Source organism: Saccharomyces mikatae (assembly GCF_947241705.1).
Source record: "Saccharomyces mikatae IFO 1815 strain IFO1815 genome assembly, chromosome: 6".
NCBI lineage: Eukaryota > Fungi > Ascomycota > Saccharomycetes > Saccharomycetales > Saccharomycetaceae > Saccharomyces > Saccharomyces mikatae.
In genome coordinates this window covers 625,073-651,551 of record NC_079261.1, presented here as the reverse complement: position 1 = coordinate 651,551, position 26,479 = coordinate 625,073, and the positions used below count along the sequence as shown (strand labels likewise).

General features: G+C 37.2%; 11 protein-coding genes across 11 annotated transcripts; 5 read left to right on the top strand and 6 right to left on the bottom strand.

The window, feature by feature from the left end:
• Positions 1-1,603: 1,603 nt before the first annotated feature.
• Positions 1,604-2,233, top strand: CBC2 (nuclear cap-binding protein subunit CBC2; the record flags this gene model as incomplete). Its single annotated transcript, XM_056222351.1, has 1 exon — positions 1,604-2,233. The coding sequence occupies one exon, from the start codon at positions 1,604-1,606 to the stop codon at positions 2,231-2,233; it is 630 nt and encodes a 209-aa protein (XP_056082052.1).
• A 228-nt stretch (positions 2,234-2,461) lies between these two features.
• CUP9 (Cup9p) lies at positions 2,462-3,346 on the bottom strand (the record flags this gene model as incomplete). Its single annotated transcript, XM_056222350.1, has 1 exon — positions 2,462-3,346. The coding sequence occupies one exon, from the start codon at positions 3,344-3,346 to the stop codon at positions 2,462-2,464; it is 885 nt and encodes a 294-aa protein (XP_056082051.1).
• A 2,021-nt stretch (positions 3,347-5,367) lies between these two features.
• Positions 5,368-7,719, bottom strand: TRE1 (Tre1p; the record flags this gene model as incomplete). Its single annotated transcript, XM_056222349.1, has 1 exon — positions 5,368-7,719. One exon carries the CDS (start codon positions 7,717-7,719, stop codon positions 5,368-5,370), a length of 2,352 nt encoding a protein of 783 aa, XP_056082050.1.
• A 385-nt stretch (positions 7,720-8,104) lies between these two features.
• Positions 8,105-9,445, top strand: SPT14 (phosphatidylinositol N-acetylglucosaminyltransferase SPT14; the record flags this gene model as incomplete). The annotated part of the gene is made up of 1 exon (XM_056222348.1): positions 8,105-9,445. The coding sequence occupies one exon, from the start codon at positions 8,105-8,107 to the stop codon at positions 9,443-9,445; it is 1,341 nt and encodes a 446-aa protein (XP_056082049.1).
• An 82-nt stretch (positions 9,446-9,527) lies between these two features.
• On the bottom strand, positions 9,528-12,152 carry NIP100 (Nip100p; the record flags this gene model as incomplete). The annotated part of the gene is made up of 1 exon (XM_056222347.1): positions 9,528-12,152. The coding sequence occupies one exon, from the start codon at positions 12,150-12,152 to the stop codon at positions 9,528-9,530; it is 2,625 nt and encodes an 874-aa protein (XP_056082048.1).
• Positions 12,153-12,518: 366 nt separating this feature from the next.
• MRPL40 (mitochondrial 54S ribosomal protein uL24m) lies at positions 12,519-13,412 on the top strand (the record flags this gene model as incomplete). The annotated part of the gene is made up of 1 exon (XM_056222346.1): positions 12,519-13,412. One exon carries the CDS (start codon positions 12,519-12,521, stop codon positions 13,410-13,412), a length of 894 nt encoding a protein of 297 aa, XP_056082047.1.
• Positions 13,413-13,729: 317 nt separating this feature from the next.
• Positions 13,730-15,118, bottom strand: COX10 (protoheme IX farnesyltransferase; the record flags this gene model as incomplete). The annotated part of the gene is made up of 1 exon (XM_056222345.1): positions 13,730-15,118. The coding sequence occupies one exon, from the start codon at positions 15,116-15,118 to the stop codon at positions 13,730-13,732; it is 1,389 nt and encodes a 462-aa protein (XP_056082046.1).
• A 2,392-nt stretch (positions 15,119-17,510) lies between these two features.
• On the top strand, positions 17,511-17,969 carry DAP1 (Dap1p; the record flags this gene model as incomplete). The annotated part of the gene is made up of 1 exon (XM_056222344.1): positions 17,511-17,969. The coding sequence occupies one exon, from the start codon at positions 17,511-17,513 to the stop codon at positions 17,967-17,969; it is 459 nt and encodes a 152-aa protein (XP_056082045.1).
• Positions 17,970-18,218: 249 nt separating this feature from the next.
• Positions 18,219-20,030, bottom strand: MEX67 (Mex67p; the record flags this gene model as incomplete). The annotated part of the gene is made up of 1 exon (XM_056222343.1): positions 18,219-20,030. The coding sequence occupies one exon, from the start codon at positions 20,028-20,030 to the stop codon at positions 18,219-18,221; it is 1,812 nt and encodes a 603-aa protein (XP_056082044.1).
• Positions 20,031-20,459: 429 nt separating this feature from the next.
• MRX4 (Mrx4p) lies at positions 20,460-21,689 on the top strand (the record flags this gene model as incomplete). The annotated part of the gene is made up of 1 exon (XM_056222342.1): positions 20,460-21,689. One exon carries the CDS (start codon positions 20,460-20,462, stop codon positions 21,687-21,689), a length of 1,230 nt encoding a protein of 409 aa, XP_056082043.1.
• A 79-nt stretch (positions 21,690-21,768) lies between these two features.
• Positions 21,769-26,289, bottom strand: REV3 (DNA-directed DNA polymerase; the record flags this gene model as incomplete). The annotated part of the gene is made up of 1 exon (XM_056222340.1): positions 21,769-26,289. The coding sequence occupies one exon, from the start codon at positions 26,287-26,289 to the stop codon at positions 21,769-21,771; it is 4,521 nt and encodes a 1,506-aa protein (XP_056082042.1).
• Between the last annotated feature and the right edge of the window lie 190 nt (positions 26,290-26,479).

Here is a 26,479-nt window from a genome sequence, read left to right as displayed (position 1 = left end):
TTATTCATTGATCCTATTACATTATCAATCCTTGCGTTTCAGCTTCCACTAATTTAGATGACTATTTCTCATCATTTGCGTCATCTCCTAACACCGTATATGATAATGTACTAGTGGTATGACTACTAGTTGGTAGACGATAGTTGATTTTCATCCCAACACTAATCATCTATACCCTGAGTTGTGTCTGAACCATTGGTTTCAAGATAATCAATCATCGTGTGTTTTTTATATACCTCTCTTATATAAATTAAGAAGGAACGACTTTTTCTTAATTATTACAACTCACTAAACAACTAATTATCAACAGAGAGTTGGGTGAATTTCAGGATATTTGTTGGGATTCCATTGATGCCAAAGTCTTAGCGTTCTTCAACACTTGATGTAGGGCCCGTAAACGCTGACTATTTAAGATGTTTATACGCCTTGTTTTCCTCGGATGTCTCATCTTTCTTCTTCTGAAGCAAACGTATGGATCTATTTCTTCTTTCTCACCCGGCCTTTCAAATTTCAACAGATAAAGCCAATATTATTAGGTGTATTGTTGAAAATTATGTTGGAATAAGTGATTACTACTATACATTTATTCGTATAAATTGGAATAAGTGATTGCAACTATACGTTCTTCGTATAAATTGAAATAGAAAAATTTTAATAATAGAATTTGCCTACTCCAATTTTATTGGTATCATCATAAGAATGTTTGTATTCATTTACCCAACATTATTAGTATCATGTTAAAGAATGTTCGTCATCAACTACACCAATTCATATGAATAAATGTATAGTAGTAATCACTTATTCCAACATATATAGGATATATTAGAGTTCTCCTTGACGATATAGGAATCCAATAAATGTGAGATAATAGTGTAGTTTGATGTAATTGTTGGGATTCCATTTTTTATAAGGCAATAATATTAGGTATGTAGATATACTAGAAGTTCTCCTCCGGGATTTAGGAATCCATAAAAGGGAATCTGCAATTTTACACAATTCTATAAACATTATTATCATCGTTTTATATGTTGTTATTCATTTATCCTATTACATTATTAATCCTTGCGTTTCAGCTTCCACTAATTTAGATGACTATTTCTCATCATTTGCGTCATCTTCTAACACCGTATATGATAATATACTAGTAACGTAAATACTAGTTAGTAGATGATAGTTGATTTATATTACAACACCTATTATATTATCAATCCTTGCGTTTCAGCATCCATTAACTTCAATGACAGCTTCTCATAATTTATGTTATCCTCTTTCACCGTGTGCGATAATAATACGAATACTAGTTGATAGACGATAGATGACTCTTATTCTAATAGTAAGTTTAATACTTCACTAAATATACATGATAAATTATGGCGCCTTACTATATACCCGATATGCCACCGTAAAATTCCGTCAAAAAATGCCAATAAGTTACCCGAGTTTTATGATTTTGTGTTTTTTCAAGAAAAATACCATATATGCATCATCAATCATAAAACAAGAATTAAGATGGGGCATATACTACTGACAAATCAACATTTTAGAAAGTAATTATATAAAAGCTGCATTTATTAATATAAACCAATAGGCAAATAAAAAAAAGATGTCTTTGGAAGAATTCGACGAAGTTAAATATGACCATTCAACCAAACGTCTAGATACCCCATCCAGATATCTATTGCGCAAGGCAAGAAGAAACCCTAATGGGTTACAAGAACTACGCGAGTCAATGAAATCCTCCACTATTTATGTAGGGAATCTCTCCTTTTATACATCTGAGGAACAAATTTACGAATTATTTAGCAAGTGTGGTACGATAAAAAGAATAATCATGGGCCTGGATCGTTTCAAGTTTACGCCATGTGGCTTTTGTTTCATTATATATAGTTGCCCAGATGAAGCATTGAATGCGGTAAAATATTTGTCGGATACAAAATTAGACGAAAAGACAATCACCATTGATCTGGATCCTGGTTTCGAAGATGGAAGACAATTTGGTCGTGGTAAGAGTGGTGGTCAAGTCAGTGATGAATTGAGGTTTGACTTTGATGCATCCAGAGGTGGGTTTGCAATTCCATTTGCAGAACGTGTTGGCGCACCTCACTCCAGATTTGATAATAGCGGTAACTCACAATCAAATACAAATAATTATATTCCCCCTCCTGATGCAATGGGTACTTTTAGACCCGGCTTTGATGAAGAAAGAGAAGATGATAACTATATACCTCAGTAAGATCAACTAATTTTTATTTGTACTGTACCCATACCGTATATATACATGAATATGTGTGTAGTTATTTGGAAGCTGACATAATGCTATTTGGTTAAACAAAAAAATCATTAGTAACGATGATGAACGTAACATGTTAAACAATATGATAATACTATATGTAGTAACAATAAAATGTAGGGGGTAATAGAGATAATTATATGAATATTTAAGTAATGCATCAAAGAATGGTCAATTCATATCAGGGTTGGATAGCTTTTTCAGTTCTTCCAGCCTATCAATTAGTTTTTTACGCCGCGTAACAGGAGCATGTGCAAATCTTTTGGATAATTCATAGTCAGTGGAGCAAGTTGATGTGGCATCATAAGTCGTATTATTTGCAGCTGATAACGTGTTATGATATGCTGAGACGTTCCGTACTCGTTCCATTGGGGTATTGTTTCCATTTTCGTTAGGAATTGAGTTTACTAGGGTATAATAATCACTGAATATTTTCCTTCTTCTTACGTTTATAAACCAATTAGACAATTGAATCTTAGTCAGCCCTGTCTTTATTAACAATTCCCTCTTTTCTTGTTGTGTTGGGTAGGGGTTATTCAAATGGTTTAGCAACCATGTGTTCAGTATTTGTACCGTTTCCTTTGGCAGGTTAGACCTCCTACCTGAATTCTGTTTTTTCTTTGATTTTGGTTCCTCAAAATCTGGGATTGGCCTTTGTGACTGTGCCTCCACATCCTTCTCATTATTAATTATTTCGTAAATTGGAGCGGATTTGTAGCAGCGCTTTATATTTTCTGACTCCGATTCTGATCTCTTCATATTCTCATGAGGAAAATGCGAATCGTTCGTAGTAGTACTAGTAGTTGCTGTAGTAGTGGTGCCTGCAGTGAGCGTAGGATACGCAACCGGAAGTTGTGGAAGTAGCAGAGACGCACGAGGAGTTTGCTCTTCAGTACTGGATAGTGGGATATCTTGCGTGTATTCTGCATTCGAGAATGCCAATTCGGGCACACTTCGTTTTTCTATCGAATTAAACAGAACTTGAATAGGGGGTAAGCTGACTTGATTGTCACTATCATTATTGTTTCTGTTTTGTATTTCGCAGTTATAGTTCATTTTGGAATGTAACTAAATTTTAGTTTATTAGCATATAAAAAATAGGACTTTGGCAAGTAGCAATCAGTAGCCCTAGATAAAGGTTATATCGCTCAAAAATAAGGGTAGAGAAAATAACCTAAGAGTTAAGTCGTGTTAAGTATTTTGGAAAAAATATCCTACCTTTTACAACTAACTGAAACAAAAGATAGCAAGAGACAAGAGGGAGCCGGACGCGACAAGATTAGTCATAGAAAAATTCATTATCAATATATATTCGTTATAAAAAAACAGAAAGACAAAAATTCAATTAGCAGAAGAAAAAACAAATTACAACTTGATGTACATTAATAAATTAAGGTTCAACAAAAGAGCAAAGCTGGAAGACGTAAAATGACAGAATAACTCGTTTTTAGCAAAATGAAGTTGGAATCCGAAGAAAAGAAGCAATGCGCACACGGGTGGATAAGGTTTTTCTTATCTAGCCAATCACAAATATTACACAGTAGCAATTGTCGTGGGACTCTTTTGTGTCTCTTTGAATTGCCCTTTACGTACAGTTTCGGACCACTATCAGAATGGTTTGACAGGAAACCGGGCAAGATCAGTAGTAAACCTCTACGAACATGTGAATACTCAGAAAGCATCGTGGGATACTCAATGTCCCGAAAGTGACAGTTTTTTCTTTTGCCACTTTTCTTTTTTACGCCTCAAAGGGCTGTGGCTCTTTGGCGTGTGAGGAACACTAGGTCCTTTGTTCGGAGAACGCCGACTCTGGGTGCATTTGCCAGTGTGAAGAAGCACGGTACCAGTACTTGTTCCCAGTGTTAACATGATCAAGCCAAAAAACACGAATGAAACACGCAGGCACTACAGAGGTCAAAAAGCAAAGAGGTCAGCAATGCTTCTTTTCCCCGTTGCCGTTAACGGTCAAATATTGCAAGACACATAAAGAGAAACACAGATAATATAGGCACGCGGATTTGTGCGACATCTTCTGCGCTTCCTTTGCGGGACAGGACAAAGTTTGCAGGCATGTTGCTTTAACCATATTTGCTCAACCTGAACTTGCTCACCTTCACGCATGTGCATTCCTTCGACCGCCTACTAACGCAGTACTGGCTTGGCGTTGAATGGCAATAATCTAACGTGGTTTTTTAGGGGCCCGCCAATATTGCTATTGTCTTGCCCTCAACAGCTTCTTAATGGAGTAAGTTTGTGGGTTGTTGCCTTCGTCTCTAGCACTGTTTGATATGACTAAAAGGCTTTAGCATGTTTTTTTATGCTGATGTAATATCAAGTCATAGGTGGTTTAGGTTATTTTTATTTTGACGATCTGACAGTTCTGTGTTTAGATTTGCAAGTTTAAACATATATGCGTGGACATAATATGGATAACTTTGTCAAATATTGCAAATTATAGTGGTTGGTAAGCTCAATTTTAGGACTAAATGATATGTTTACTAACGACTTTTTCATCTACAGAATTAAAGGTGAGCATGTGCACGTGCTCATAATATTCTCTCTTGCTTTAAAATACATGAAAAGCATAGTACATTGTGGTGCTGGTACTAATCCGGCTCTAAATGCGCGTGGCACCCATGATAAACCCGCAGTGCTGAACAATCTTCGTCTTTACTACACTAATTTCCGGTTTAAAATACTCTTGGCATTCCACCTACGACCGCAAAGCAATAAAAGTAAAAAAATCGCGGGAATTAGCTTGTCGAAGTGTCTGTCTATAGGTGACACCATGGCGTAGTTATTTTGTCCGGTAAAGCTCTGTAGATAAAAAATTATCCCCGCGGAGATGTCCTCATTGATTAGTTTGAAATGTCCTGATAGATTATTTCGAAATGACCAGGACAAGTAGTACCCTCTATTGCCGGAACACTTGAGGAGCACGTGGACTCCAAATTTTTCTACTTTACCGCAAACAATCTCCCTAGAATAAGAAATCAGGCAAAAATAAGATTACATAACATAAATACTAAAGGTGACTGTCTGTGAAAATTGCTATATAATTTCTTTTCAGCCCTCCATCAGAACTCTTCGGTGTTTATTCCATGAAGATTTTTATTCTCTAGGAAAGTATTTGCCGTGTTTTGCAAAATTGTGCCCAGTGTGTTTAGTTGAACCTGCACAGAGCTCCAGTCCTTGCTTGTAATAGAATCTCTAATTTCGGGGAAAGTCCACGAACGAAGTGGATCGCTTTTTTCGACCCAAAGTTTGGGCCCAAAAATAATGTTCTTGTAAAAGGTTCTCTCTGCCAAACCATCTTCTAAACATTGATTAGTACCAATTCGCGAAAGTAGGTAGTTCCATGACCAACGGTTAATGGCAATAATGGTAGGCTCTATGTATATACCGTTCCCATACATGAGATCGGTCCATTGGCCTTTCCATTTTTCGAATTGCTGTTTGGTTTTTTCCCATAATGCCATGCCTGAAAACACTTCATCAAAACTAACGCTATTGGAACATTCTTTCTGAAGCCCTTTTAGAGTACTTGAAAGAAAATCTACGTAGCTTGATATGCTGAACGGGATAAACGGATCATCAACAAGTTCAAGTGATTTTTCAATAAGGTATAGCATTATCTCAGAAAGAACTTCCCCCTTCTTTTTATCCCTTAGTTTTTCTTTGATATCATCGAATTTGTCTTCTACAGTGCCTATCGGAAGATCTCTACTCACAACTCTCGGTGATGATATGATTGCAACTGGCATACCCCGCGCTAGATACGGCGTCCAGTCACCAAACTGATGAACGTTATTTACTTCAACATTAAATTTACGGCTCGTCATGTTCTTTTGAAAAAGATCTGCTAGCAGCGGATGACATTGTATATCCAAATCATTACTGTCATCCCATATACCAATTTGACCAACGTCAATCATTGCATATATCTCGCTTTTCAATACTTCTGTTCTCTTCTCCATTAATTCTGTAGCTCCTGCTTCATTAAATTCGGAACCGCCAAACGAAATGAAATAGATATTTCTTAAAGGTTTCCAATCAAATTTGTAAACCATTTCTTGGTAAAGTTGGATCAAGGATAATAAAATAACAGTACCAAAAGACGGATACATAGCACCATAACTAACAGAGTTCCTCGGGGCAGAAATAACAATTGCCTTAGCAGCTTGCTCCGATCCTTCAATTTTACCAACTATATCGTGAACCGGGTGGCGTTCCCGGATTGCTGTTTGAATCAGTAAATCAAGGCGACAGTCGTTATACGACCCACTGAATTTATGATTAGAAAATTTCACACCAGTGTCAGATAATTTAGATAGTATTTTTTCTCCTTGATTATTAGATATGGGTATGGATGGAATTTTGGGCAAATATTTGGCTTCTGACACATCAATAGGGTCCCTTAAGGGCCCCTCCCACTCAGGTGTTAGGGCATCACCAGTACCATTTTGCGGCAATGCAACAGATTTCATTTGTACCACATCTTTATTATCTTTATAAGGATCTGAAATAAAGATGACTGCTTTCGCCCCATATTCTTGTGCCATCACCATTTGTTGGAAAACATAATCTCCGTAATGCACTAGTAAAATAAAGTCACTATTTAAAAGACCTTGATCCTGTAAAGAAACCATATCATCCAATGATGCTTTGTTAGCATAAATGACTGATATGTTTCTCAATTCACCATTCGGGCTCATTGGGCTAAAATTCTCATCAGATAATGGGATCTCAAATCCCTCTGTATCATCCTTTGGATATACATGTAGTGATGCATTTCCTGGATAATTCGAATACGCCATGAACTCCTCTTCTCCGGCTAGCCTTATACCGTTTTTGTCGAAAGACTCTTTGATATAATGTCGGATAGCAGCGTCTCCACTTGTTCCTGACATGTGGGGCATGCTACTAATATATTCCAAATCTCTTTCTATCTTTGAAAGATCTATCGATTTTCTAGCGTATTGTAGGAGAAGGTCGTGATCTGAAAATAATCCATTCGAACCTCGAGCTTTCCCATTGGGTAGCCTATCACTCGCAATAATCAGAGCTGCGATGATAGACATCAATATGATGTAAAATATCCTCCTCATCACCATAACATTACCTATTTTACTCAAAAGAAAATCAAATTTTTCAGAGGCTAAAGTAATCAGCTGCGCTAATGGATCCACAACCTTTTCCCTCACTGGAATAATCACATTATTTTCAAAGCATGTTCTAAACCGTTGAATTTTCTCAGTAAATGCTTCTGATAGCGGTGGTTCTTCCATTTCCATCTCTTCTACATATACAGGAGGTTCTAAAGGCATTCCCATATCTGGCTCAAATGCTTCCGCGTTCAGCTCATCTTGTGTGTTACTAATTGATCCTTCATTGTTCGGAACGGCTGTATAGCCCCTAGTATTTATCATCTCCTTTGTATGAGCATATATATGCTTATTCTGTTTGAGGGAATAGAAACTATTAATAATCATTTGAAGCAACTCCAGGGTCTATCCTTTAAATAATCTCATCTTGTCGTTTCAATTTTTTTCGCTTGCTGTCCGAGGACAGTCAAGCTAGAGATTTTTATCAGTATGAGTTATTATAATTGATGCCAGTGATATTAGTGGAGCTGCTGCACCAATCTACGAGGTATTAAAAAAGCGTGGATTAGCTAGTTGCGAGATTATTCATATAAGGGATGGGCTTTAATATAGCGTATGTATAGATTAAAAACACGTTTCTACTACAATATAAATAGTTTTGATGATGATACTAACTCAAGACGTCGGGAGCTGAAACAATAAGAATAGAATGCTGTGCGACTTTTTTTATCCTCAATTAGGTGGGGTTGAGTTCCATATATACCATTTGTCCCAGAAATTAATAGATTTAGGTCATTCCGTGATCATTATAACTCACGCTTATAAGGATCGAGTCGGCGTACGACATCTTACAAATGGCTTAAAGGTCTATCACGTACCATTTTTTGTAATTTTTAGAGAAACTACGTTTCCTACTGTGTTTTCAACCTTCCCAATAATAAGAAATATTCTCCTAAGAGAGCAGATCCAAATTGTCCATTCTCATGGCAGTGCTTCCACCTTCGCACATGAGGGAATTCTTCATGCTAATACTATGGGACTGAGAACTGTGTTTACCGACCATTCACTCTACGGTTTTAATAATTTGACATCAATTTGGGTGAACAAGTTATTGACTTTTACCTTGACAAACATAGACAGGGTTATATGCGTTTCTAACACATGCAAAGAAAACATGATTGTTAGAACAGAATTAAAACCACATATAATTTCCGTAATTCCCAACGCAGTTGTGAGTGAGGATTTCAGGCCAAGAAATCCAATTGATATTACAGACGGAAGACAGGGAAATGGAAAGATAGTAATCGTGGTAATTGGCAGGTTATTTCCGAATAAGGGATCTGACTTGCTTACTCGGATAATTCCCAAAGTTTGCTCCTCGCATGAAGATGTAGAATTTATAGTTGCCGGCGATGGTCCAAAATTCATTGACTTTCAACAAATGATTGAAAGTTATAGGTTACAAAAACGTGTACAGCTCCTGGGTTCTGTCCCACACGAGAAAGTTCGGGACGTATTATGCCGAGGTGACATATATTTGCATGCTAGCTTAACAGAAGCATTTGGCACAATATTAGTTGAAGCCGCATCTTGCAATTTGCTGATTGTAACAACACAGGTTGGTGGAATTCCTGAGGTATTACCTAACGAGATGACTGTTTATGCAGAACAAACTTCCGTTTCTGACCTTGTCCAGGCAACAAATAAAGCCATTGAAATTATAAGAAGCAAGACTCTCGACACATCTTCTTTTCATGATAATGTGTCCAAAATGTATGACTGGATGGATGTTGCCAAAAGGACAGTTAACATATACACTGACATATCTTCTACTTCTTCTACAGATGATAAGGATTGGATGAAAATGGTGGCAAATCTTTACAAACGAAACGGAATCTGGGCCAAACATCTTTATCTGTTATGTGGTATTGTAGAATATATGCTTTTTTTTCTTTTAGAGTGGTTATATCCAAGAGATGAGATTGACCTAGCTCCAAAATGGCCAAAGCAAACAAAATCCAAGGAGAAAAGAGAAGCGAAAGAAACTTGAAATATGTAAAAGGGGGATGGAGTTAAGATAAAGTAGGGCCAAGTACTTTATTATCATACGTAAATTTTATAGACGTGCTAAATTATTGCCATAATTTTTTATATGATGTAATATTTCGATATTCGAGTCGAATGTTTTTTCTCTTGCGCTTAACGTACGCGATGTATGAACTGCTGCGTTCATGTGATAGTTCACCTTCCTGAAGAGATTGGTTAAAGTCCAAATCTAAAATCCTTGAGGCACTCACGAAGTTGGCTATTTTTATTCCGAGGCAACTTAAACAGTGGTAACCTTGTCCGTTAGATAGTTGCTTATCTTTGGTGGTTGGAGACTCATCTAACCAGCTGAAATCAATACTCGACTGTTTCTTTTCTTTTATTTGTCGCTTTACGGTTTCTTTTAGTTCCATGATCTCAGAGATTAAGTTTACTCTATCTGCTTTCTCTTTTTCTAGGTAAATTTTGTTTAATCTACTATCGTCCTGTGTTAGATACAGGTTGAGCTCCCTATCTTTCAAACAATTTAATAAATTGGCATTTTCTTCTTTCATTTTTTCTAGCATTTCTGATTTGCAACAAGTTTCCTCTTTTTTGTTATTTAACTCTATCTGTAGTACTTTAATTGTCTTTTCAAGGGCTTTTCTTTCTGAATCTCTCCCGATGAAAATTTTGATTTTTGTTTCCAACTCAGTTAGCATGTTTTCCTTTTGAAGTAATAACTCTTTTAAATGAATATTCTCTTCATTCAAATGATCACTCAGGGACGAATCTGGAGAATTGTCTTCCCCATTAATATAAACACTCTCTGAACTAACTGATAGTTTACCGGGTTGTTTAGAAGATATGGTGGTGTCTTTAAGCAGAGGCTCTATTTCTTTAAAAAATGCCCTTAGTTTTTCCAAAACATAAATATGATCATATCCTTGTTGCAAAAAAATTGTATCTGTGAAAAATTTTGTCAAAACAGAAGACAAAATTATAGTACAACCAGGACACCAAAGCCAGTTATTGTTTTGCTTCAAAACTTCTTCCTTCCTGAGAAGTGTGCTGATTGTAGCAGTGTAAGAAAGTGAAGTTTCGTAAAGAGAACCAATAAAGCATAACGCATCATCATCATCATTTAAATTATTGCTTGCTCTGAAAAATGCGAGCAGCTTCGGAATAGTGTTTTCAAAGATTGGATGAAGTATTCGTAGTATTAGAGATACATCTTTATCGAGAAAGTCGTTCTCTTCTAAAAAATTGCAAATAGAGAAAGCAAGTTCTTGTTTTGAAGAGAACTTTCGCTCCATAAACTCACTTAGCCACATAGAAATCGGAGTAATGCTTTCTTTAAACAATTTTATTGTTACTTCTAAGTGTTCAGAGACATTTTCGATTGATTGCATGTATAATGTAAAACTGATGGAACTTAACACTTTCAGAACCGTGTAAATCTGAATATTCTCAAGAGAAAAGTTTACTGTGTTTTCACTTTCTATTCTTTGAGCTAAATATTGCAATTGAGAAGAAAGAATCCGCAAATTTGGTTGTGAAAACGACTCGTAAACTTCGTAAAACTCTTTCAGCAGTTTATTTTGATATAATTTCTCCTGTAATGATGTTACTTTTAGTTCAAGACCTTGCATTTTTTGAGTTGCCTTTGCTTGAAAGGATTCCAAAGATTCTCTTAGTTTCGCGTTTTCCTCAATATACTTTTCTGCCAACACCTTTTTGCTTTCTAAAGCATGTTGCAAATCACTTGATTGTAGTCTCAATTCTTGTTCGAGTTGCTCGTAAGTAATTCTTATATTTTCTTCCAGCTTTTCTTTTGCGTATAGTTCCTCTAACTGACCGTTTAAGACTTTTATATCACATTTGAGTGAAACGTTATCATTTGTTAACCTTTCGATAATATCAGAAGATTTGCTTTGAGCTTCAACTTGTAGGACAAGGTCACTGATTGTGGTATTAGTCTCCTGCAAAGTCAGGCCTAGATCTGATATTTTTTTGGATAGTACTGCATTTTCTTCCAACAATTGAGTATTTTCCTCAAGTAAATCCTCCTGTGCTTTCATAGTTTCGTCATATGATATTTTTGTTTGTTCAAGAAACCCTTGTAGAAGATGGTTTCTTTCTCCCAGTATGTTAGCGTCAACATTATGTGTTGATAAACCATTTGAAGTATTTAATAGTTCATCCAATTGTTCTAAACGAGTTTTCATGCCGCCATTTTCCACTTGGAATTTTTCAACCAGTTTATTCAATTTTGCAGTCTTAGACAACAATTCAGTTTCATTCATACTTAGGTTCTCAATAGAAAATTTCAATTGCTCTTTCTCTAGTCTACTCTTGTTTAACTCGGACGTCAATGATTCACATTCTGCTCGAAGGCCTTTGATTGTTTCCAGCGCTGTGTCGCCATTAAGCGAACCATGCTCATCTTTAGTTACTTCATACAACTGCAAAGCATTCCTTCTACAGAAAATCCCATAATATGCACCATCAGATTTTTTTTTATCTCCGTCAATATTAAAGTAACGGATACTATTGACACTTCCATCATTCTTTCCCAAAGGTTTGTCCAGTTCAATACCATACCATTTTCCTTTTGCAAATTGTGTTTCCCCAATAAACTTTACCCGACCCCTTATCTCGTTAACTAAAACGATATCTTGTAAGTTTATATCCCGTATTTGAGCTTCGTTTTGAACGTGGGCATTGTGCATTTGTTCGAAGCTGAATTACTAAATTTTGAAAATCGATTCTGAAATAGGATTAGAAACTACTCAAAAGTAAAGTTCAGCATATAATGACGCAGCATGTAAGTAGTTTTATACAGTTGTATCTCAAATTTATAGGTAGAAACTAGACTAAAATCACGTTACAGCCAAAACATACATAATACCCAATGACCTTCCAACTGGTGTACATTTTTTTTGTTATTCCAAAATACCCCGTTGAAAAATGATATGAAAAATAATAACATGCTAGATTCAAATACTCGCCATTAGCATGACCATTAAAGAAGGGCCATCAGATAGAGCTGATTAACCAACCGAGGATATTATTACCAATACGGCCAGTAATACGTCATGTCTGGAAGCTACCAACATCTATCAAACGTTGCATCACGTGTCATGAAGCGGTTGGGAAATCGACCCAAGAAATTTCTTCCCCACAGTCAAAAGTTCATTAAGAGATCTACTCCTGAGTTCATGAAGTCAGACTTGAAAGAAGTAGATGAGGAAACTAGTTTTAAGAATGAAAGAGAATGGAAGTTTTTACCTGGCGACAGAGTAGTTGTAATGAAGGGAGCCTCCAAGGGAAATATAGCGGTAATTAAATCATTTGATAAAAGAACAAATGCCTTTATATTAGACGAAAATGGCCCTACAAAGACGGTTCCTGTTCCTAAGCAATTTTGGCTTGAAGGCCAAACTTCACACATGATCACAATTCCAATTTCAATTTTAGGAAAAGATTTGAGATTGGTTGCTGACATCGACGATGAAAATGCCCCAGGAAAGTCAAGAACGGTGGCAGTGAGGGAAATATCCTTTAATGGTTCATATTATGATGCCGACTACAAAAAGGTAATGCCATACAGATGTGTGAAGGGTCAACCAGACTTGGTCATTCCATGGCCAAAACCAGACCCAATTGATGTGCAAACAGACTTGGCCACTGATCCTGCAATTGCCAGAGAGCAAACTTTTTGGGTTGATTCTGTGGTGAGAAGGCCTATTCCAAAAGCGGCAATACCAAGTATTCGTAATCCTCATTCTAAGTATAAAACGGGTACCTTGACAGCGAAAGATATAGCAAAGTTGGTAGCACCACAAATGCCTTTAACAGATGTAAAGAAAAGTCAATTGGCAGAAAAAGAGCAGTTGGCTCAAAGGGAAATACCCAAATTAACCGAAGAAGACATGGAAGCTATCGGGGCGAAGGTATTTGAATTCTTAGAGAAACAAAAAGCAGAATAAACGGACATAAGTTCGTATTTTTTATTCTATTTTTAATATAATTTTCATTAGTAGTCCCCATTCCTTGTTCATGCAGTAAAAATAGTTATATCTGGCCTGTATATATGAAAGTATGAAGTAACGTTCAAAAATATCTGAATGTTGGTGTGGACTAGGGCTGCCCACTAAATTTTTAATTACCGATTCTTTTCTTGAATAAACTATATGTGTATGTACAATATTTGTAACCGATATAAAAAAAATAGTTCAAATATATATATTTACAAGAGTATTGACTTGCTCTTTGAGTATTGTCTTTTAATCTCATTGTACTGATGCTAAATTCGTTCCTGTGGTCGCTTTGCCTCACCGGGATAGATCCAATCCCAGCGGCCCTTTTTATGTATAATAGCTAATATTAAAATTGCTGGTAGGTGTAATACACTAGCCATAAACGTTTTCCTTGCATAAATGTTGGCTACACTCAAGCCTTTATTAAATTTAACGTTATCCTTTAATGTTTTAGCGGAATAGTTTATTCTTTGTTGCCAATAAAATTTGAAAGCCCAGAAGGTTAACCATGCATTTACAAGTCCGGAATCTATTTGATAATACCAATCTGTAATATTAAAGTAAGATAATCCAAAACATAGAGGAAACATCAACATAGAATATCTCAATGATACACGAGCGTTTAACAGCGGGTTTTTCCAAGCAGTCATAACGTATCCAGCATTCTTGTATTCATTTCGAATGTTGTGACTCAGCGTATTAAAATGTGGAAATTGCCAAGCAAAGAGTAGACCGGCAAGACACCAAGATCCTGGATGGGAGAGTGGGCTTGCTGCTGCCCATCCCATCAGCGGAGGAATGGTTCCTACTAGGGCACCTAGCCATGTATTGATAATATGCTTTCTTTTCAGAGATGTATAGGCCCAGCCATATAACGCGATATTGGAAGCGCCAAGAATAGCAACTGTAGGATTAACTCCAAAGTATAAGATAGATACTCCCAGTGTTCCGATAATTGCGGAAAATTCGAACGCTTGAGTAGGTGTAACGTCACCCCTAACCACGGGCCTCGCTTGCGTTCTCACCATCTGTCTATCAAATTCTGGTTCTCTGCCCATATTTATAGCATTTGCAGAACCAGAACAAAGCGTCGTACCTACTGTCAGACATAACAGTTCGCTGACCGAGGCTGGATAGGGAGATAAGGCATACGAGCAAATAGCACTTAACATCACTAGGATGGTAAGTCGCGGTTTGGTCAACTGGAGATACGGGATAATTATCTTCTTCTTTAAAGTTTTCAGATCCAGTCTTTGACTGGCTGAATGAGATGATTTCTTTGCTTTTCTTACGCTTGGATCTATTAGCTTAACGTTGAAAGGCAATTGTGTGCTCGAGCCGGTAGAAGTTTCGCTTTCACTCGAAGTTGAGATATCATCCGTGCATCTGAGAGTCTTCATGGCAGTAGACTCAACCGTTTTGTTGCATCTAAGGGCTCTATCACCATACCCAAAATTGGGGGTGAATTCAATCGGCGCAGTATTTATATGTTGTTGCTTTCCCCCATGATTCCCACTAATATGACGAGCTCCACTAAATCTTATTTGTATTGGGGTATCATGTATTTGTGTACTAATTCGTAGATATATTTTTCTTTTATTTGGAACAAGAACATTTCTCATCAAATGAGCAGATGTTCGAGGAAAGTAACTCATCTAAGAGGAAAAAAGAAAAAACCAAAGTGGAGATACTATAAACTAAAAACCCTCAGACTATACGAATGCTGTTCACGCTCGAATCACGCCTATTCCTACTATCGAGAACCCTCTTCTTTGACTAGACTCATATACATGGATCTACGTTCATGGGCTTGCAGGCTTGAAAATTCATTCTATTATTCCCTTTGCACAACGCGCGAACGTGATTAAAGTGAACCATATGGATAAACACTTGATTTTTTTTTGGCTTGAATAAGCTGTTAGAATATCTGAAAACAAAACATGAGGTTACTTCTATATCGCTAAGTCATAGCGGTTGATGCATCGTACTACGTGCATGAGACTCATTTTATTAGAGGAATGGTGGGATACGGGAACATGTGTACATATATGTTGCTTATTGTTTGTCTTTCTCCTATCGTGGTTCTATTGCCTCGTCATAATTTGAATAATCAGTACAGTCTTCCGCAGGACACAGTGTAATGTAAACCAGCCTTGTTCAATGGCAGGCTTTCTTCTAAACGATTAGTTAAATCAAAGTTTGAGATGAAGAGTATATTATAGCTAGTTAATCTACTAGGATCCTTCGGTTGTTCTCCGGCCACTTCTAAATGGAGAGCAAAAATTACAAGTCCTGATAATTAGTCCCTTCCAAATGGAGTGGGCAAGATTCGTTGTTGACTCTGGTATATCCTCGGACTGTCAACTAGCAGTGGGTCCATGGCAAAGGTCAACAAGGTGGACAAAGGCCAGCAGCCAAATCGAGTTAGGCCTTTTCTCTAATCCGCCTAATATACTTACGTTTTTTGGGCGAAAATATGTGATTCACCACCAACAGACGTACTGTTAAAAGCCACTGTATGGCGACGATTTCAAGCCCATCCGCACAAGACCGATCGTCTCAGTGTGAAGCGTCCCTGTTTTCAGTTGTCTCGCCATATTCGTCTGTTTTTTTGCTGGAATTCAGATCCAAGAATCTGTTTAACAAGTACTCATTGACACTATCTATTTCTACTGTATCGGCGCCGACTGCTATGAAATTCATGGAGACATGCGTATAATTCTCGAGGTACTAGTTCATGTCATCTTTGATCAAGCTGTGTTCGGGATGTTGGCCTTCGTGACCTCTCGTGCTTCGAAGCATTGACGTGCACTCTGTCAGACGCACAATCTTAGCGCAACCTGTTTCATAGCTAGTATACTCGGGAAAAATGCTCCATCCATAGAATAAAAACTCTACCCAGGCAAACGATCTGATAAAATGGATGGCCAGTAAAGATATTTTTTCGTTCAGCCATCGCAGCCGTTAGCTTAGTGGATATGAAATTACTTCGATCATGACTTGCCCATGATATACGGCTGCACATTTTTTGTTTGGAGCATTACCGAGGTGTATACCTTTCATTTCGGTCAATGGAGCCCTAACCGCACAATGTGTAGCACAAAGTATCACTGATTTAGGTAGGTAAGAAAAGGGTTGTGCCTCCTAGAAAAATGGGCCAGGAAGTTTTCACAGAGGGCATTTTTAAGTGCAAAACTTTGTTGCACTAAAATGTAGTTGTATATGTTACGTATCTATGTGTCTACTATATAGATGCGAAGGCGAGATATCAACCTCATATACACTGCGTACACTGCGTGCTTCTATAGCTTCGTACTTCTCGCCCCCTCCAGTCTACTCTCACCAATTGTTCTGCCAACTTTACCTACTCTAAACAGTGTTCTTTCTGCTACAACTGGGCGCTTACTATGGTGTTCTGCCTCCAATATGAGAAAACGGAAATATACACGGAGCGTGCCAAGCTCCAAAACATCAAAGCGGCTAAATAAACAGTGGTCAAGAGTAGACTTTATTCAAGATTCGACCCTTTCCGTCACCAAGACGGGATGTTACTAGAGGAAGCGCACAGAATATATATGCAATATATATTGAATAGTTTGAGGTGTAGCAGAACGAAGTTTTTGCTTGGATAGTAATGGACGATGAAAATCAAGTCTATCGCTCTTCCATGACCCCCAGTTTTGGTAGAAATAACTGTGCGTTCGTTATGGAATGTACATATAGCAGAGGTATGGCAAGAGCAGAATATCTTGGGCTACCTAACGTAATTTAAGCTTATTTTCTACTAGTCTGCTTTTCTTCGTTCCTACCATTCTGTTCGTTTCCAACCGGAAATAAGGCGGTCGTAGTGCCCGCGTTCTTTGGTTTCTTAACGACAAGACATCAGTGCGTCTTCTCATTTTTTTTGTTGAATCGTATTGTGTTAAGCTCGATGTTTCCAGAATGATATATACTTCGAAGGGTTTAGATATCTTATATAGGTGATTATAAATCAAACAGCCTGAGCTAGATCGTCGAGTGGACATATTGGAAGAATACAGAGAGCGAATGTCCTTCATTAAAAACTTGCTATTTGGGGGTGTTAAAACAAGTGAGGATCCAACTGGTCTCACCGGATCCGGAGGCTCGAATACGAACGACTCCAACAAACCTAGCGAACCAGTGGTAGCTGGTAATTTTTTTCCCAGAACACTTTCAAAATTCAATGGGCATGATGATGAGAAAATATTCATTGCTATTAGGGGCAAAGTCTACGACTGTACAAGGGGAAGGCAGTTTTACGGTCCCAGTGGGCCATACACTAACTTTGCAGGCCATGATGCTTCGCGTGGTCTGGCTTTAAACTCTTTCGATCTGGACGTTATCAAGGATTGGGACCAGCCTATCGATTCCTTAAATGATCTGACCAGAGAACAGATCGATGCGCTGGATGAGTGGCAAGAGCATTTTGAAAACAAGTATCCTTGCATTGGTACTTTGATTCCAGAGCCGGGCGTGAACGTATGACGTATCGAGCACAGCACATTATTTATTAATAGCACACACCAGGGGAAAAAGGAGAAATGACATCGTGATGATATAATGTATATAATATATTATCGAGGGATCTTCTATATAACGGCTGTATAGAAATAGTAACATATTTATGAATTAGTACAGAGTATACAAAGTATTTTGGTATTCAGAGAATAACGAAAAAAAGCTTGAGCTGTATAATTTCGTAATATTGTACCGCGGAAACAGGAAGCAATACTACTAGAACTGTACAAATGCTTCTCTGGGAATGCCATTCATACTACTCTGGAAGCCCTTTATGGCAACTTCGTAGTTCCAGTTACTCTGTTCCGCCAACATAAACGTGTATTCTGCATTCAATTTCGTTTCCAAATGCAGTTTATTCAGCAGCTCGAGTTGTACGGGATTTAGCCGCGACTGGACATCCGGTGGTAGTTGCAACGTGGGTGCCATGACCATCGGTCCCTGGGGCGTACCGGGCATGTTTATTGCCCCTGGTACAACCGAAGGCTGTGGTTGGGGTGGTGTCGTTATAGTTGGGTTCATGCTTGCGCTCATGCTTGCGACCTGTGGTAGTGCTGAAGGTTGTTGTGGTACTGGCTGTGGTACTTCAATAGATGTGGTTTTCCAAGCCCCCGTGGAATATGCTCTCACGGTTAATAGATCAGATGCAATTATGACACTATTATTCATTGGAACAATTACCCACGTTCTATCAAAGGATTTTTTGGATAATTTGTTATTGGATGTGGAATTGTAACCGTGGTTGTATCTTCTATTCTTTTGATAGTTGTTTTTCCCCGTTTTCTTGTTAGGTTCAAGCTCAGGTTTGCCAGTCTCTTCAAAAAATCCGTGCAACGTAATGACGAACCCATTAATTTGAGGATAACTAATTGTTTCCATGGAGTACTCATTAGGTTGATCCTGTAAATGATGTTTCGTTCTTGGCAATGTCTTGAATATACTATTGATAGATTCTTGTCCAATTGATAATCTTTGTTGGATGGATTTTTCGCTGGATACCTTGGATATATTACGCGAAGATGACATGTAATAACCAAATGCTGGAGTTTGATCCGAGTTAGTTACTGTTGAAGGAGGAATGGTGGAGTCAACAGAAACAGAAAATTGGGATTGCGGCGTGTATAGATTTAACAACTGTTCTCTGTTATTATCCCATAGGTTTAAAAAGTTCGTTGCAAAATCAGTAGATGATTGCCCTAATGCGTCATTTTCAAAAAAAAACTGTTGGATCTTCATTGGTAATGAATAAACGCTCTGCAATTTTTGTTCGTCTCTTACAATTACATTATCTAGTACAACCAACTTCGGAAATAGTCTTAACATTTCGGTGCGATACAATTTATCAGTGGTGATCGGGTTGTTTGTCATCAAAAGTTCTCTCAAGTCCTTGAATTTGTTTTTCCAAACTTCTAACGATCTAAATCTAAAAATCTGATTGTTGGCTAAACAAAGGTTTTTCAAATTAGGAAATGTTTGGGCCAACGTGGAAATTGCGGATATATCCTTTAGTTGGTTATCAGCAAGATTCACACTTTCTACTATCAAACTCCTTTCAGTAGATGCCAATTTCATCATTGCTGGAAACATCTTAGATTGAGTGGATATAGAACTGAAAACACCCTTTTGGATTAGTTCAGGGTCAGAATGTAAGGCTCCTAAATTCAATAATTTTGTCTGAGGATCATACCTTTTGAGTAGTACTCCCCTCAAAAATGAAATGGTATCTGAAGTTCCTGCAGAAGCTCCATTGCCGTCTAAAAGTTCAAACTTCAAATTACTGCCTGCAAAACGAACGCCGTTCCACTTCATTAATGATTCAGCTTCGGTCTTTGAATTAACATATCCAATAACCAATGGTCCTTCCACATGTGCATCAAGAATAGCCACTCGTACATTCCGACTTATAAAATTGATTAAATCGTTCATGGTAGCATTCTGCCAGTTTCTTACGCTGACTTTTATCCTGTTTTGTTGCATTTGTTGTTGAGCCATCATATTGATATTTCCGACATTATGAAATCCGCTCATTTTTCTGCTGCTACAGGAAATGCAGACTTTCTATTGATTCAATTTGCTCCCCATTCTTTAGAATTGAGAATGTCTTCAACGATTAATTTTTACTTTTTTTCACCTCTTCAATTTAATATTTACTGAAATTTTCTTCTAGAAAACAATCGTATACGGGTAACAGTGATATTTTGTTGTACCATGATTATCAAAGTGCTGTTACTATATACAGGTAGGTATAGATTTCTAGCTTTTGGTACTGAAAACAAATTTGGTTATGACCAATATCACACCAAGTTCTTTTCCTCGTTTAGTTTTCTTTTGAGAGTTGCTTTCATAATTTTGGTGTGGTTCAAAACCAAGAAGGAGATAATATTCCGTTGAAGAATGAGATTATTGTATACATATGTGCTCCAAAGAAGGACGAGCAACTTGGCATTTAAACTATACATGCGTTGTGTACGAAGTTTATCTCAGAAAAGAGGTAGTACTGCAAAATTTGCCGGACAGGATGAGTTTAATGTGTTTGATTTGAAGGCCCCTAATTCGGTACGTATCAAAGCCTTCAAAAATGCAATATATCAGTCTGCTATGGGCAAAATTAAAGTTAACTTCTCTCCAATGGAAGTTAACCTCATAACAAAATTAGTTTGTGGATTAAAGGCGGGAGAGAAGAAAAATGTGAAGAAGTCTCTCCATACTAAAGTACTTTTTCTTAATAAATCATTGCTAACACAACGATTGACAGACAAAGACATATTGGAGGAAATGAACTTGGCAGCAAGCCCCATAAATGTTACTATTCCTCGGGACATAACATCGCAAGAGGAAAAAAAAAAAAATGAGCTACAGCTTCGGAAAGCAGGAAATATGGACCTTCATCCGAGCAAGAAGATGCATATTGAAGAACTTCTACAGTCTTTAAACTTAGACATGAATGATCACGAAGAGGTTTACAAGAAATTATCGTTTTACTTACAGAATAATGGCGATAATAGGACTTCTGAGGACAGCTTGAAACCAAAAAACGTAAACATCGACGTAAAGTCCTTAAAATGGTATCTACAGAATATTGAAAAGAAGGCACATCGGAAAAATGTGGTCAATGAAAAAAAGAAATCTCAAACTCGTACATATCAATGGAAAACTGAATCTTTTCCTGAAACAGTATCATTGACAGCAGGAAACATTATATTCAAGAGGAAACCTAGTCTCTTATGGAAACGTTTACAGAATGGATTGAGCGGTTTTTTGAATATAAATAAAATGGAAGAAAAGGCTGGTCACAGTAGCAAAGTACTCCAAGGAAAGAGTATTCTACTCCACTCATTAGTAAACAACAAAGGCGTGACTTTGTCAAACAATTTTGATTATGGTGTCTTTAACATTAACTTTACAGATTTATTTGGCGTCATCAATGCTTCCGGATACCCACCAGATAGAGCTTTAAACGATATCAATGATATTGAGTCAAAAGGTTGGAAATGCGTCGGAAATTTATACGACAACAATAAAATTATAGTTTTTCAAAGAAACCATTCGTTCTTGAAGAAAAAGAAAATTCCTAAAAGGTCTTTTATTGATCCAAAAGTATCCCTTATTTCATTTACAGCATTATTAGCCTCTTTTCTGGCATATTATAAATACCGCCTTTCTCAAAGCGAAGAGGCTGAGAGATGATTCTTCGTCTTGCATAAAAACATTATACATAAAAGTAATTAACTATTCATCATTTGTGATATTTTTCCCTCTGTTCATGTTACCAATCATTTAGAGATATTAACGCCTCTTCTCTCCGAACAGATAGATTACTTTTCAAATATTTTTCTGACTTTACACGAGAATAAAACACCGGGCAGTCATAGGAATTGCATTCGCTAGCTATATGGTCACTTTCAATGCCTGCATCAGAGGTGTAACGATAACTGCATGTCCTGCATACAGTCTTCAACGTTTCATAATTTTTTTGTTTCTTTATTTTCTCGATTAGAAACGATGACGATGTGGTCCTATTTTCCTTTAAACAGTCACTACAAAGTTGTATCGTATTTGGTTTAGTTAGTTCCTCTCCACAATTGCAACATGTTAAAGAAGTACCTATTCTCACTAAGTTTTCTCCTTTTTTACCAGTTGTGTTGGTCCTCTTGGATTTTACTACTTCCTGGGCCCAGGTACCAACATTTATACCAATTAAATTGAACAATCTATCAAGAGGAGGTATCAGAGTCTTGTTTATGTAATATTCTGAGTCTAGCTCTAGGTCCTCTTTTCCTAAAAATTCTTCCGGTGATAAACATCTTTCCCTAAGAAGTTGGCCCTGCTTACCCTTAACAACGAGGTATGGTACACGCTCCTTGTATTGAGGTTCTGCCCTATGGTCCTCGTTTATCTTCCTTTTTGCAACCACTGCTCCTGCAGGTGCTGTTTTATCGCTTTTATACGCTCCTAACTTAACTTCTTTTGCGAAGCAAAAATCTTGGACAGATACCTTGCCCCTTTGTATTTTAGAAAATTCTGATTGAAGGTACTTCTTGATCTGTGAAAGGTCTTTAGTCCGGAAAAGTAATCGGATACATTTTTCAACAATCTTCTGCTGCGCTGGAATACCGTCTCTTCTAACAGTTTCAATACCCTTGGCATCGAAAAAGGGAATAGTTTGGGAGAGACTTTCGTAGGAAAATCCTACGTACCTTTTTTTGCTAACTAGTATGGAAGGATGGTATACTTTCTCGAACTTCAGGAAAATCGGTTTTGGGTTACTTTGAGTTACTCTTTCTGCCATAGCATGGCCAATAGCAAAAGCTTCATCAGCAGTTTTTCCCGGCAAGTACACAAATAAACTATCTGTATCACCATAGACAACTTTAGCATTCCAGGTATCATTTTTCTCAATGATATCTATTGCTTTCTCCAAAGTTTCTCTACCTGTTTGTACAATGCTATCAGCTAAATCAGAACATGGCATTCGCCCGGAAAATGAGGCCGATGTGTAACCATAAGTGACGTTCGCTAATAATTTAAGTGCCAGTTGTTTGTTATTTAAAAGCCTTTTTAAGGTAGCGTTATCATCACCTAATTCGTCTATCGTTTTCTTTAACATTACTCTAACATCAAGAATATCTGTTAACATTTTTGATAAGGTTGATTTTCTAACCGAGGTTTTGGCATAAATGACGCCATTTGGTGCAATAGTCACATCATTTTTAAGCAAGGTCAATATGTTTCTTGGTAGTGAGAACTTAGCCACTCCGATCTTATTTTCCCTTAAGCTTATTTCCCTCACTCTTCCTATCATAGTCGAATAGCAATAGTTATATCCAATCATAATTGACGGGTATAATGACTGGAAATCTAGAACAACTAAAGGACTTTTGTAGAAGGCAGATTCTGGCTCCATGACTAAAGGAACACATTCCAGTGCTTTTTGCTTGCGAACATCTTTCTTACCTGGAGAGAGAAGAATGTAACTTTCGGACTTGCATATTCGGATTAAAAACGACTCTACTTTAAACTGAGACCCTCTGTAATATACAGAATGAAAATCAATGCCAATCAATCTTGCTTGTTCAATATTTCGAGCTATGTAATCTTGCTTTCTTAGTAGTTGAATATTTACTTGAGCTCTTGATAACCAATAATATATTACAGTCTTTAAATTGGTTGAGTTGCTTTTAGCATTCCACATGTTGGTTAGGGATTTATATGAAAAGTGGGGTAGTCGTTTATGCAGAAGATTGAATGCAGCACTTTCTACAGTATATTGCGTTAAGTTCACGTCAGACCTTAATGCCCTCCATATATTAACCATATGTCGTCCTGTAATCTGAATTCCTGAAGAATGCGTATATCCCCAAGTATCCAACGATTTGTTACTGAATAGGTATTTAACTCGGGAAAGTTCTTTGATAATATCGAATCGATGGATTTTTTCACACCTGTCGATTATATAACCCCAAGAAGAATTGTGTATTTCAAAACTGGAAAGAATATCAGGATCTAAAAGTAGTACTAAATCAGTTAGTGCCTCAAACATATCGAACTCGCTTTCATAGAACATAACCGGGATGTCCTTAACACATCGCTGGATTCTGATCGGAAAAGTACTATCCTCGAAGTCTCTGTGAACAATCATAATTCCTTCATAAGCGATATCTAAATCCAGAGGAAATGTTTCTTCTTCGAGACACCATGTAATCATGGAAACTTCATCTATTGCAGGATCTGGATTTTTATTTTCTCTGGTGTTTACATGGATCTCAAGTGTCAAATGAGTTAGAGAGTCGTGGACAAGTCTTCCTTTTCTTTTCGGATTTACCGATGTATCACTAGCAAATTTGTATAAGAACTTACTGCGAGGTGTGTTCATATCTACCTGAGACTGAGTATAATTTTTTTCCATAAACGCTTTTTCGTTGTGCCATTTTAGTACAGTATCATATCTAGGTGGCTTCATCACATATTTCCAGGAGGAAAACATATCAAAAGGTGGCTTATTATAAACAGATACGAGCTCTCCCCCAAATTGGATTGGTATTCTTGCGGATAAGTGTGTTGAATTTACCTCAAACCTTTTGCCTGCATACTCATATCGTCTATTCTCTAGGTCAACTGGGTTTGAAAAGAAAGGGTCTATATACTCCATTTTTGGAAATCCCTCAGCTTCCAAGTTATCAAGGATATCTCGGTAACCAAAGGGAGGCTCTTTATAAATGAAAGCTTCCTTCCCATAGCATATATCTACAGCACCAACCTTCTGTTTTTTGCTGGGCAATAGAGATATCTTTTTGGTGGAAGCAAATGCTTTAAACTTTCGTTTCCTTGCCATATTTTGTGTTAAAGCGCAGTCCATAGATAATTCAATCGTATTCTGAGGTCTCGTTTGTTGGTCTGAGGATGTAGATGTGTGTCTTGAATATTCGGGACTCTCTGGTAAACATGGATGAAGCTCGAGCTTATTATTTATTTCTTGTAAACCCTCTTCGTCATTTTCAATACTCCACATCTCGTACTCTGTGATTGAAGGTTCAAATTTCTCGTCCATCTTTTTGTTCGGCACATTAGCATTGTCAACTCCAGTTTGTGGCAGCCTTGGCCATAGTTGCGATAATGCTTCGTATGGCGTTTTTATATCGGAGAATCTTTGATTTTTATCTATGAAATTCTCAAAATTTGGTACTTGACCATCAAAAGTACTTGTCATATGTTGCTTTTTTCTATAAAACGCTTCAAACTCTTCAGAAGACTGCCATTTGTGATTAATTGTGAGACGGTTCATTTCTGGAGGCACTTTATATTCCTGTAATGACAAAGCTTTTCTTTGTCTCGCAAGTTCATTTACCATATCTTTAGTGGAAGATACATATGGTTTTACAAGTACTTCAGAAGTGTCCCTCAACTTCTCTAAAAAGTCGTGATGTAATTGCCTATGTTGTAATTTGTCCGTATTCTTGATGAACTGTGGCAATATATCTATTTCAATCAATCCATTACCAATCCGTGGAAAATCCTTCCTACTTAGTACGTTATGGTGTAAGTCACAGTATCGATCTAACAATAACTGGAGTTCATCATTAAGTGTCATCTTATCTATGTCCAACATACTGTTTAAAACAGGAAAACGAAAATAGCACTTCTCGATGTTTATCCAGGAGCATCCAAATAAATTGAAATCGGCTGTCCATTGCAGTAAGTAAGGAATATGTGACTCATAGATTTCAAACCTCTTATCAAAAACTTTACCGCCTCTAACCAGTTCGGAAATCCTATTTAAACAGGATGGATTGAGTAGAGATATTTTATAAAATAGCATCCATCCAACATGGTAACCATAAAACGGTATACCCTTTACGATAGACACATCAGCAACAAAATTAAGATTTCCAAGTCCTTCGCTGTGTGTATCCTGTCTATTATCCTTTTCCCCTTTATAGGACTCTTTGATCTTTTCTTCCAGTATCCTGTGTATTTGAGCACATCGTTGGTGTTTCAACGTACTTGTGTCAGATACCTGCCCATCATACTTGATGAATATGTATGGTAAAATACCATGGACATGACACAGTACTTGGTGGCCTGTGGGTAAAGCGCCAAATACCCTTATAGTTGGTACTTTGGAAAACTGGTTTAAAGGTAAGCTTTCACCATGAGATCGGTCCAATGAGGTGGGTTTCGACATGTAGTAGTCATGATTATTCAATTGAACCCTAAAATAGGCTAAATCCGATTTAGAAAAGGAACTAAAAGTATTGTCCTCTGTTGTATCGTTCTGCTCCTGCAACATTTTTAGACATTTTATATCTTTATGACTTATAATGTCGTATGGCCTAAATATTGCTTCTCACATGTACAGTTAGTTACACAATGAGATTTCTGATTTTTTTTTCTCATGACTTATTTGGAGACGCGTTCAAATCAAGCTGTTTTAAAATTCATAAAGGTAAAGGGATGTGAATCAACTAGTAGAAATATAG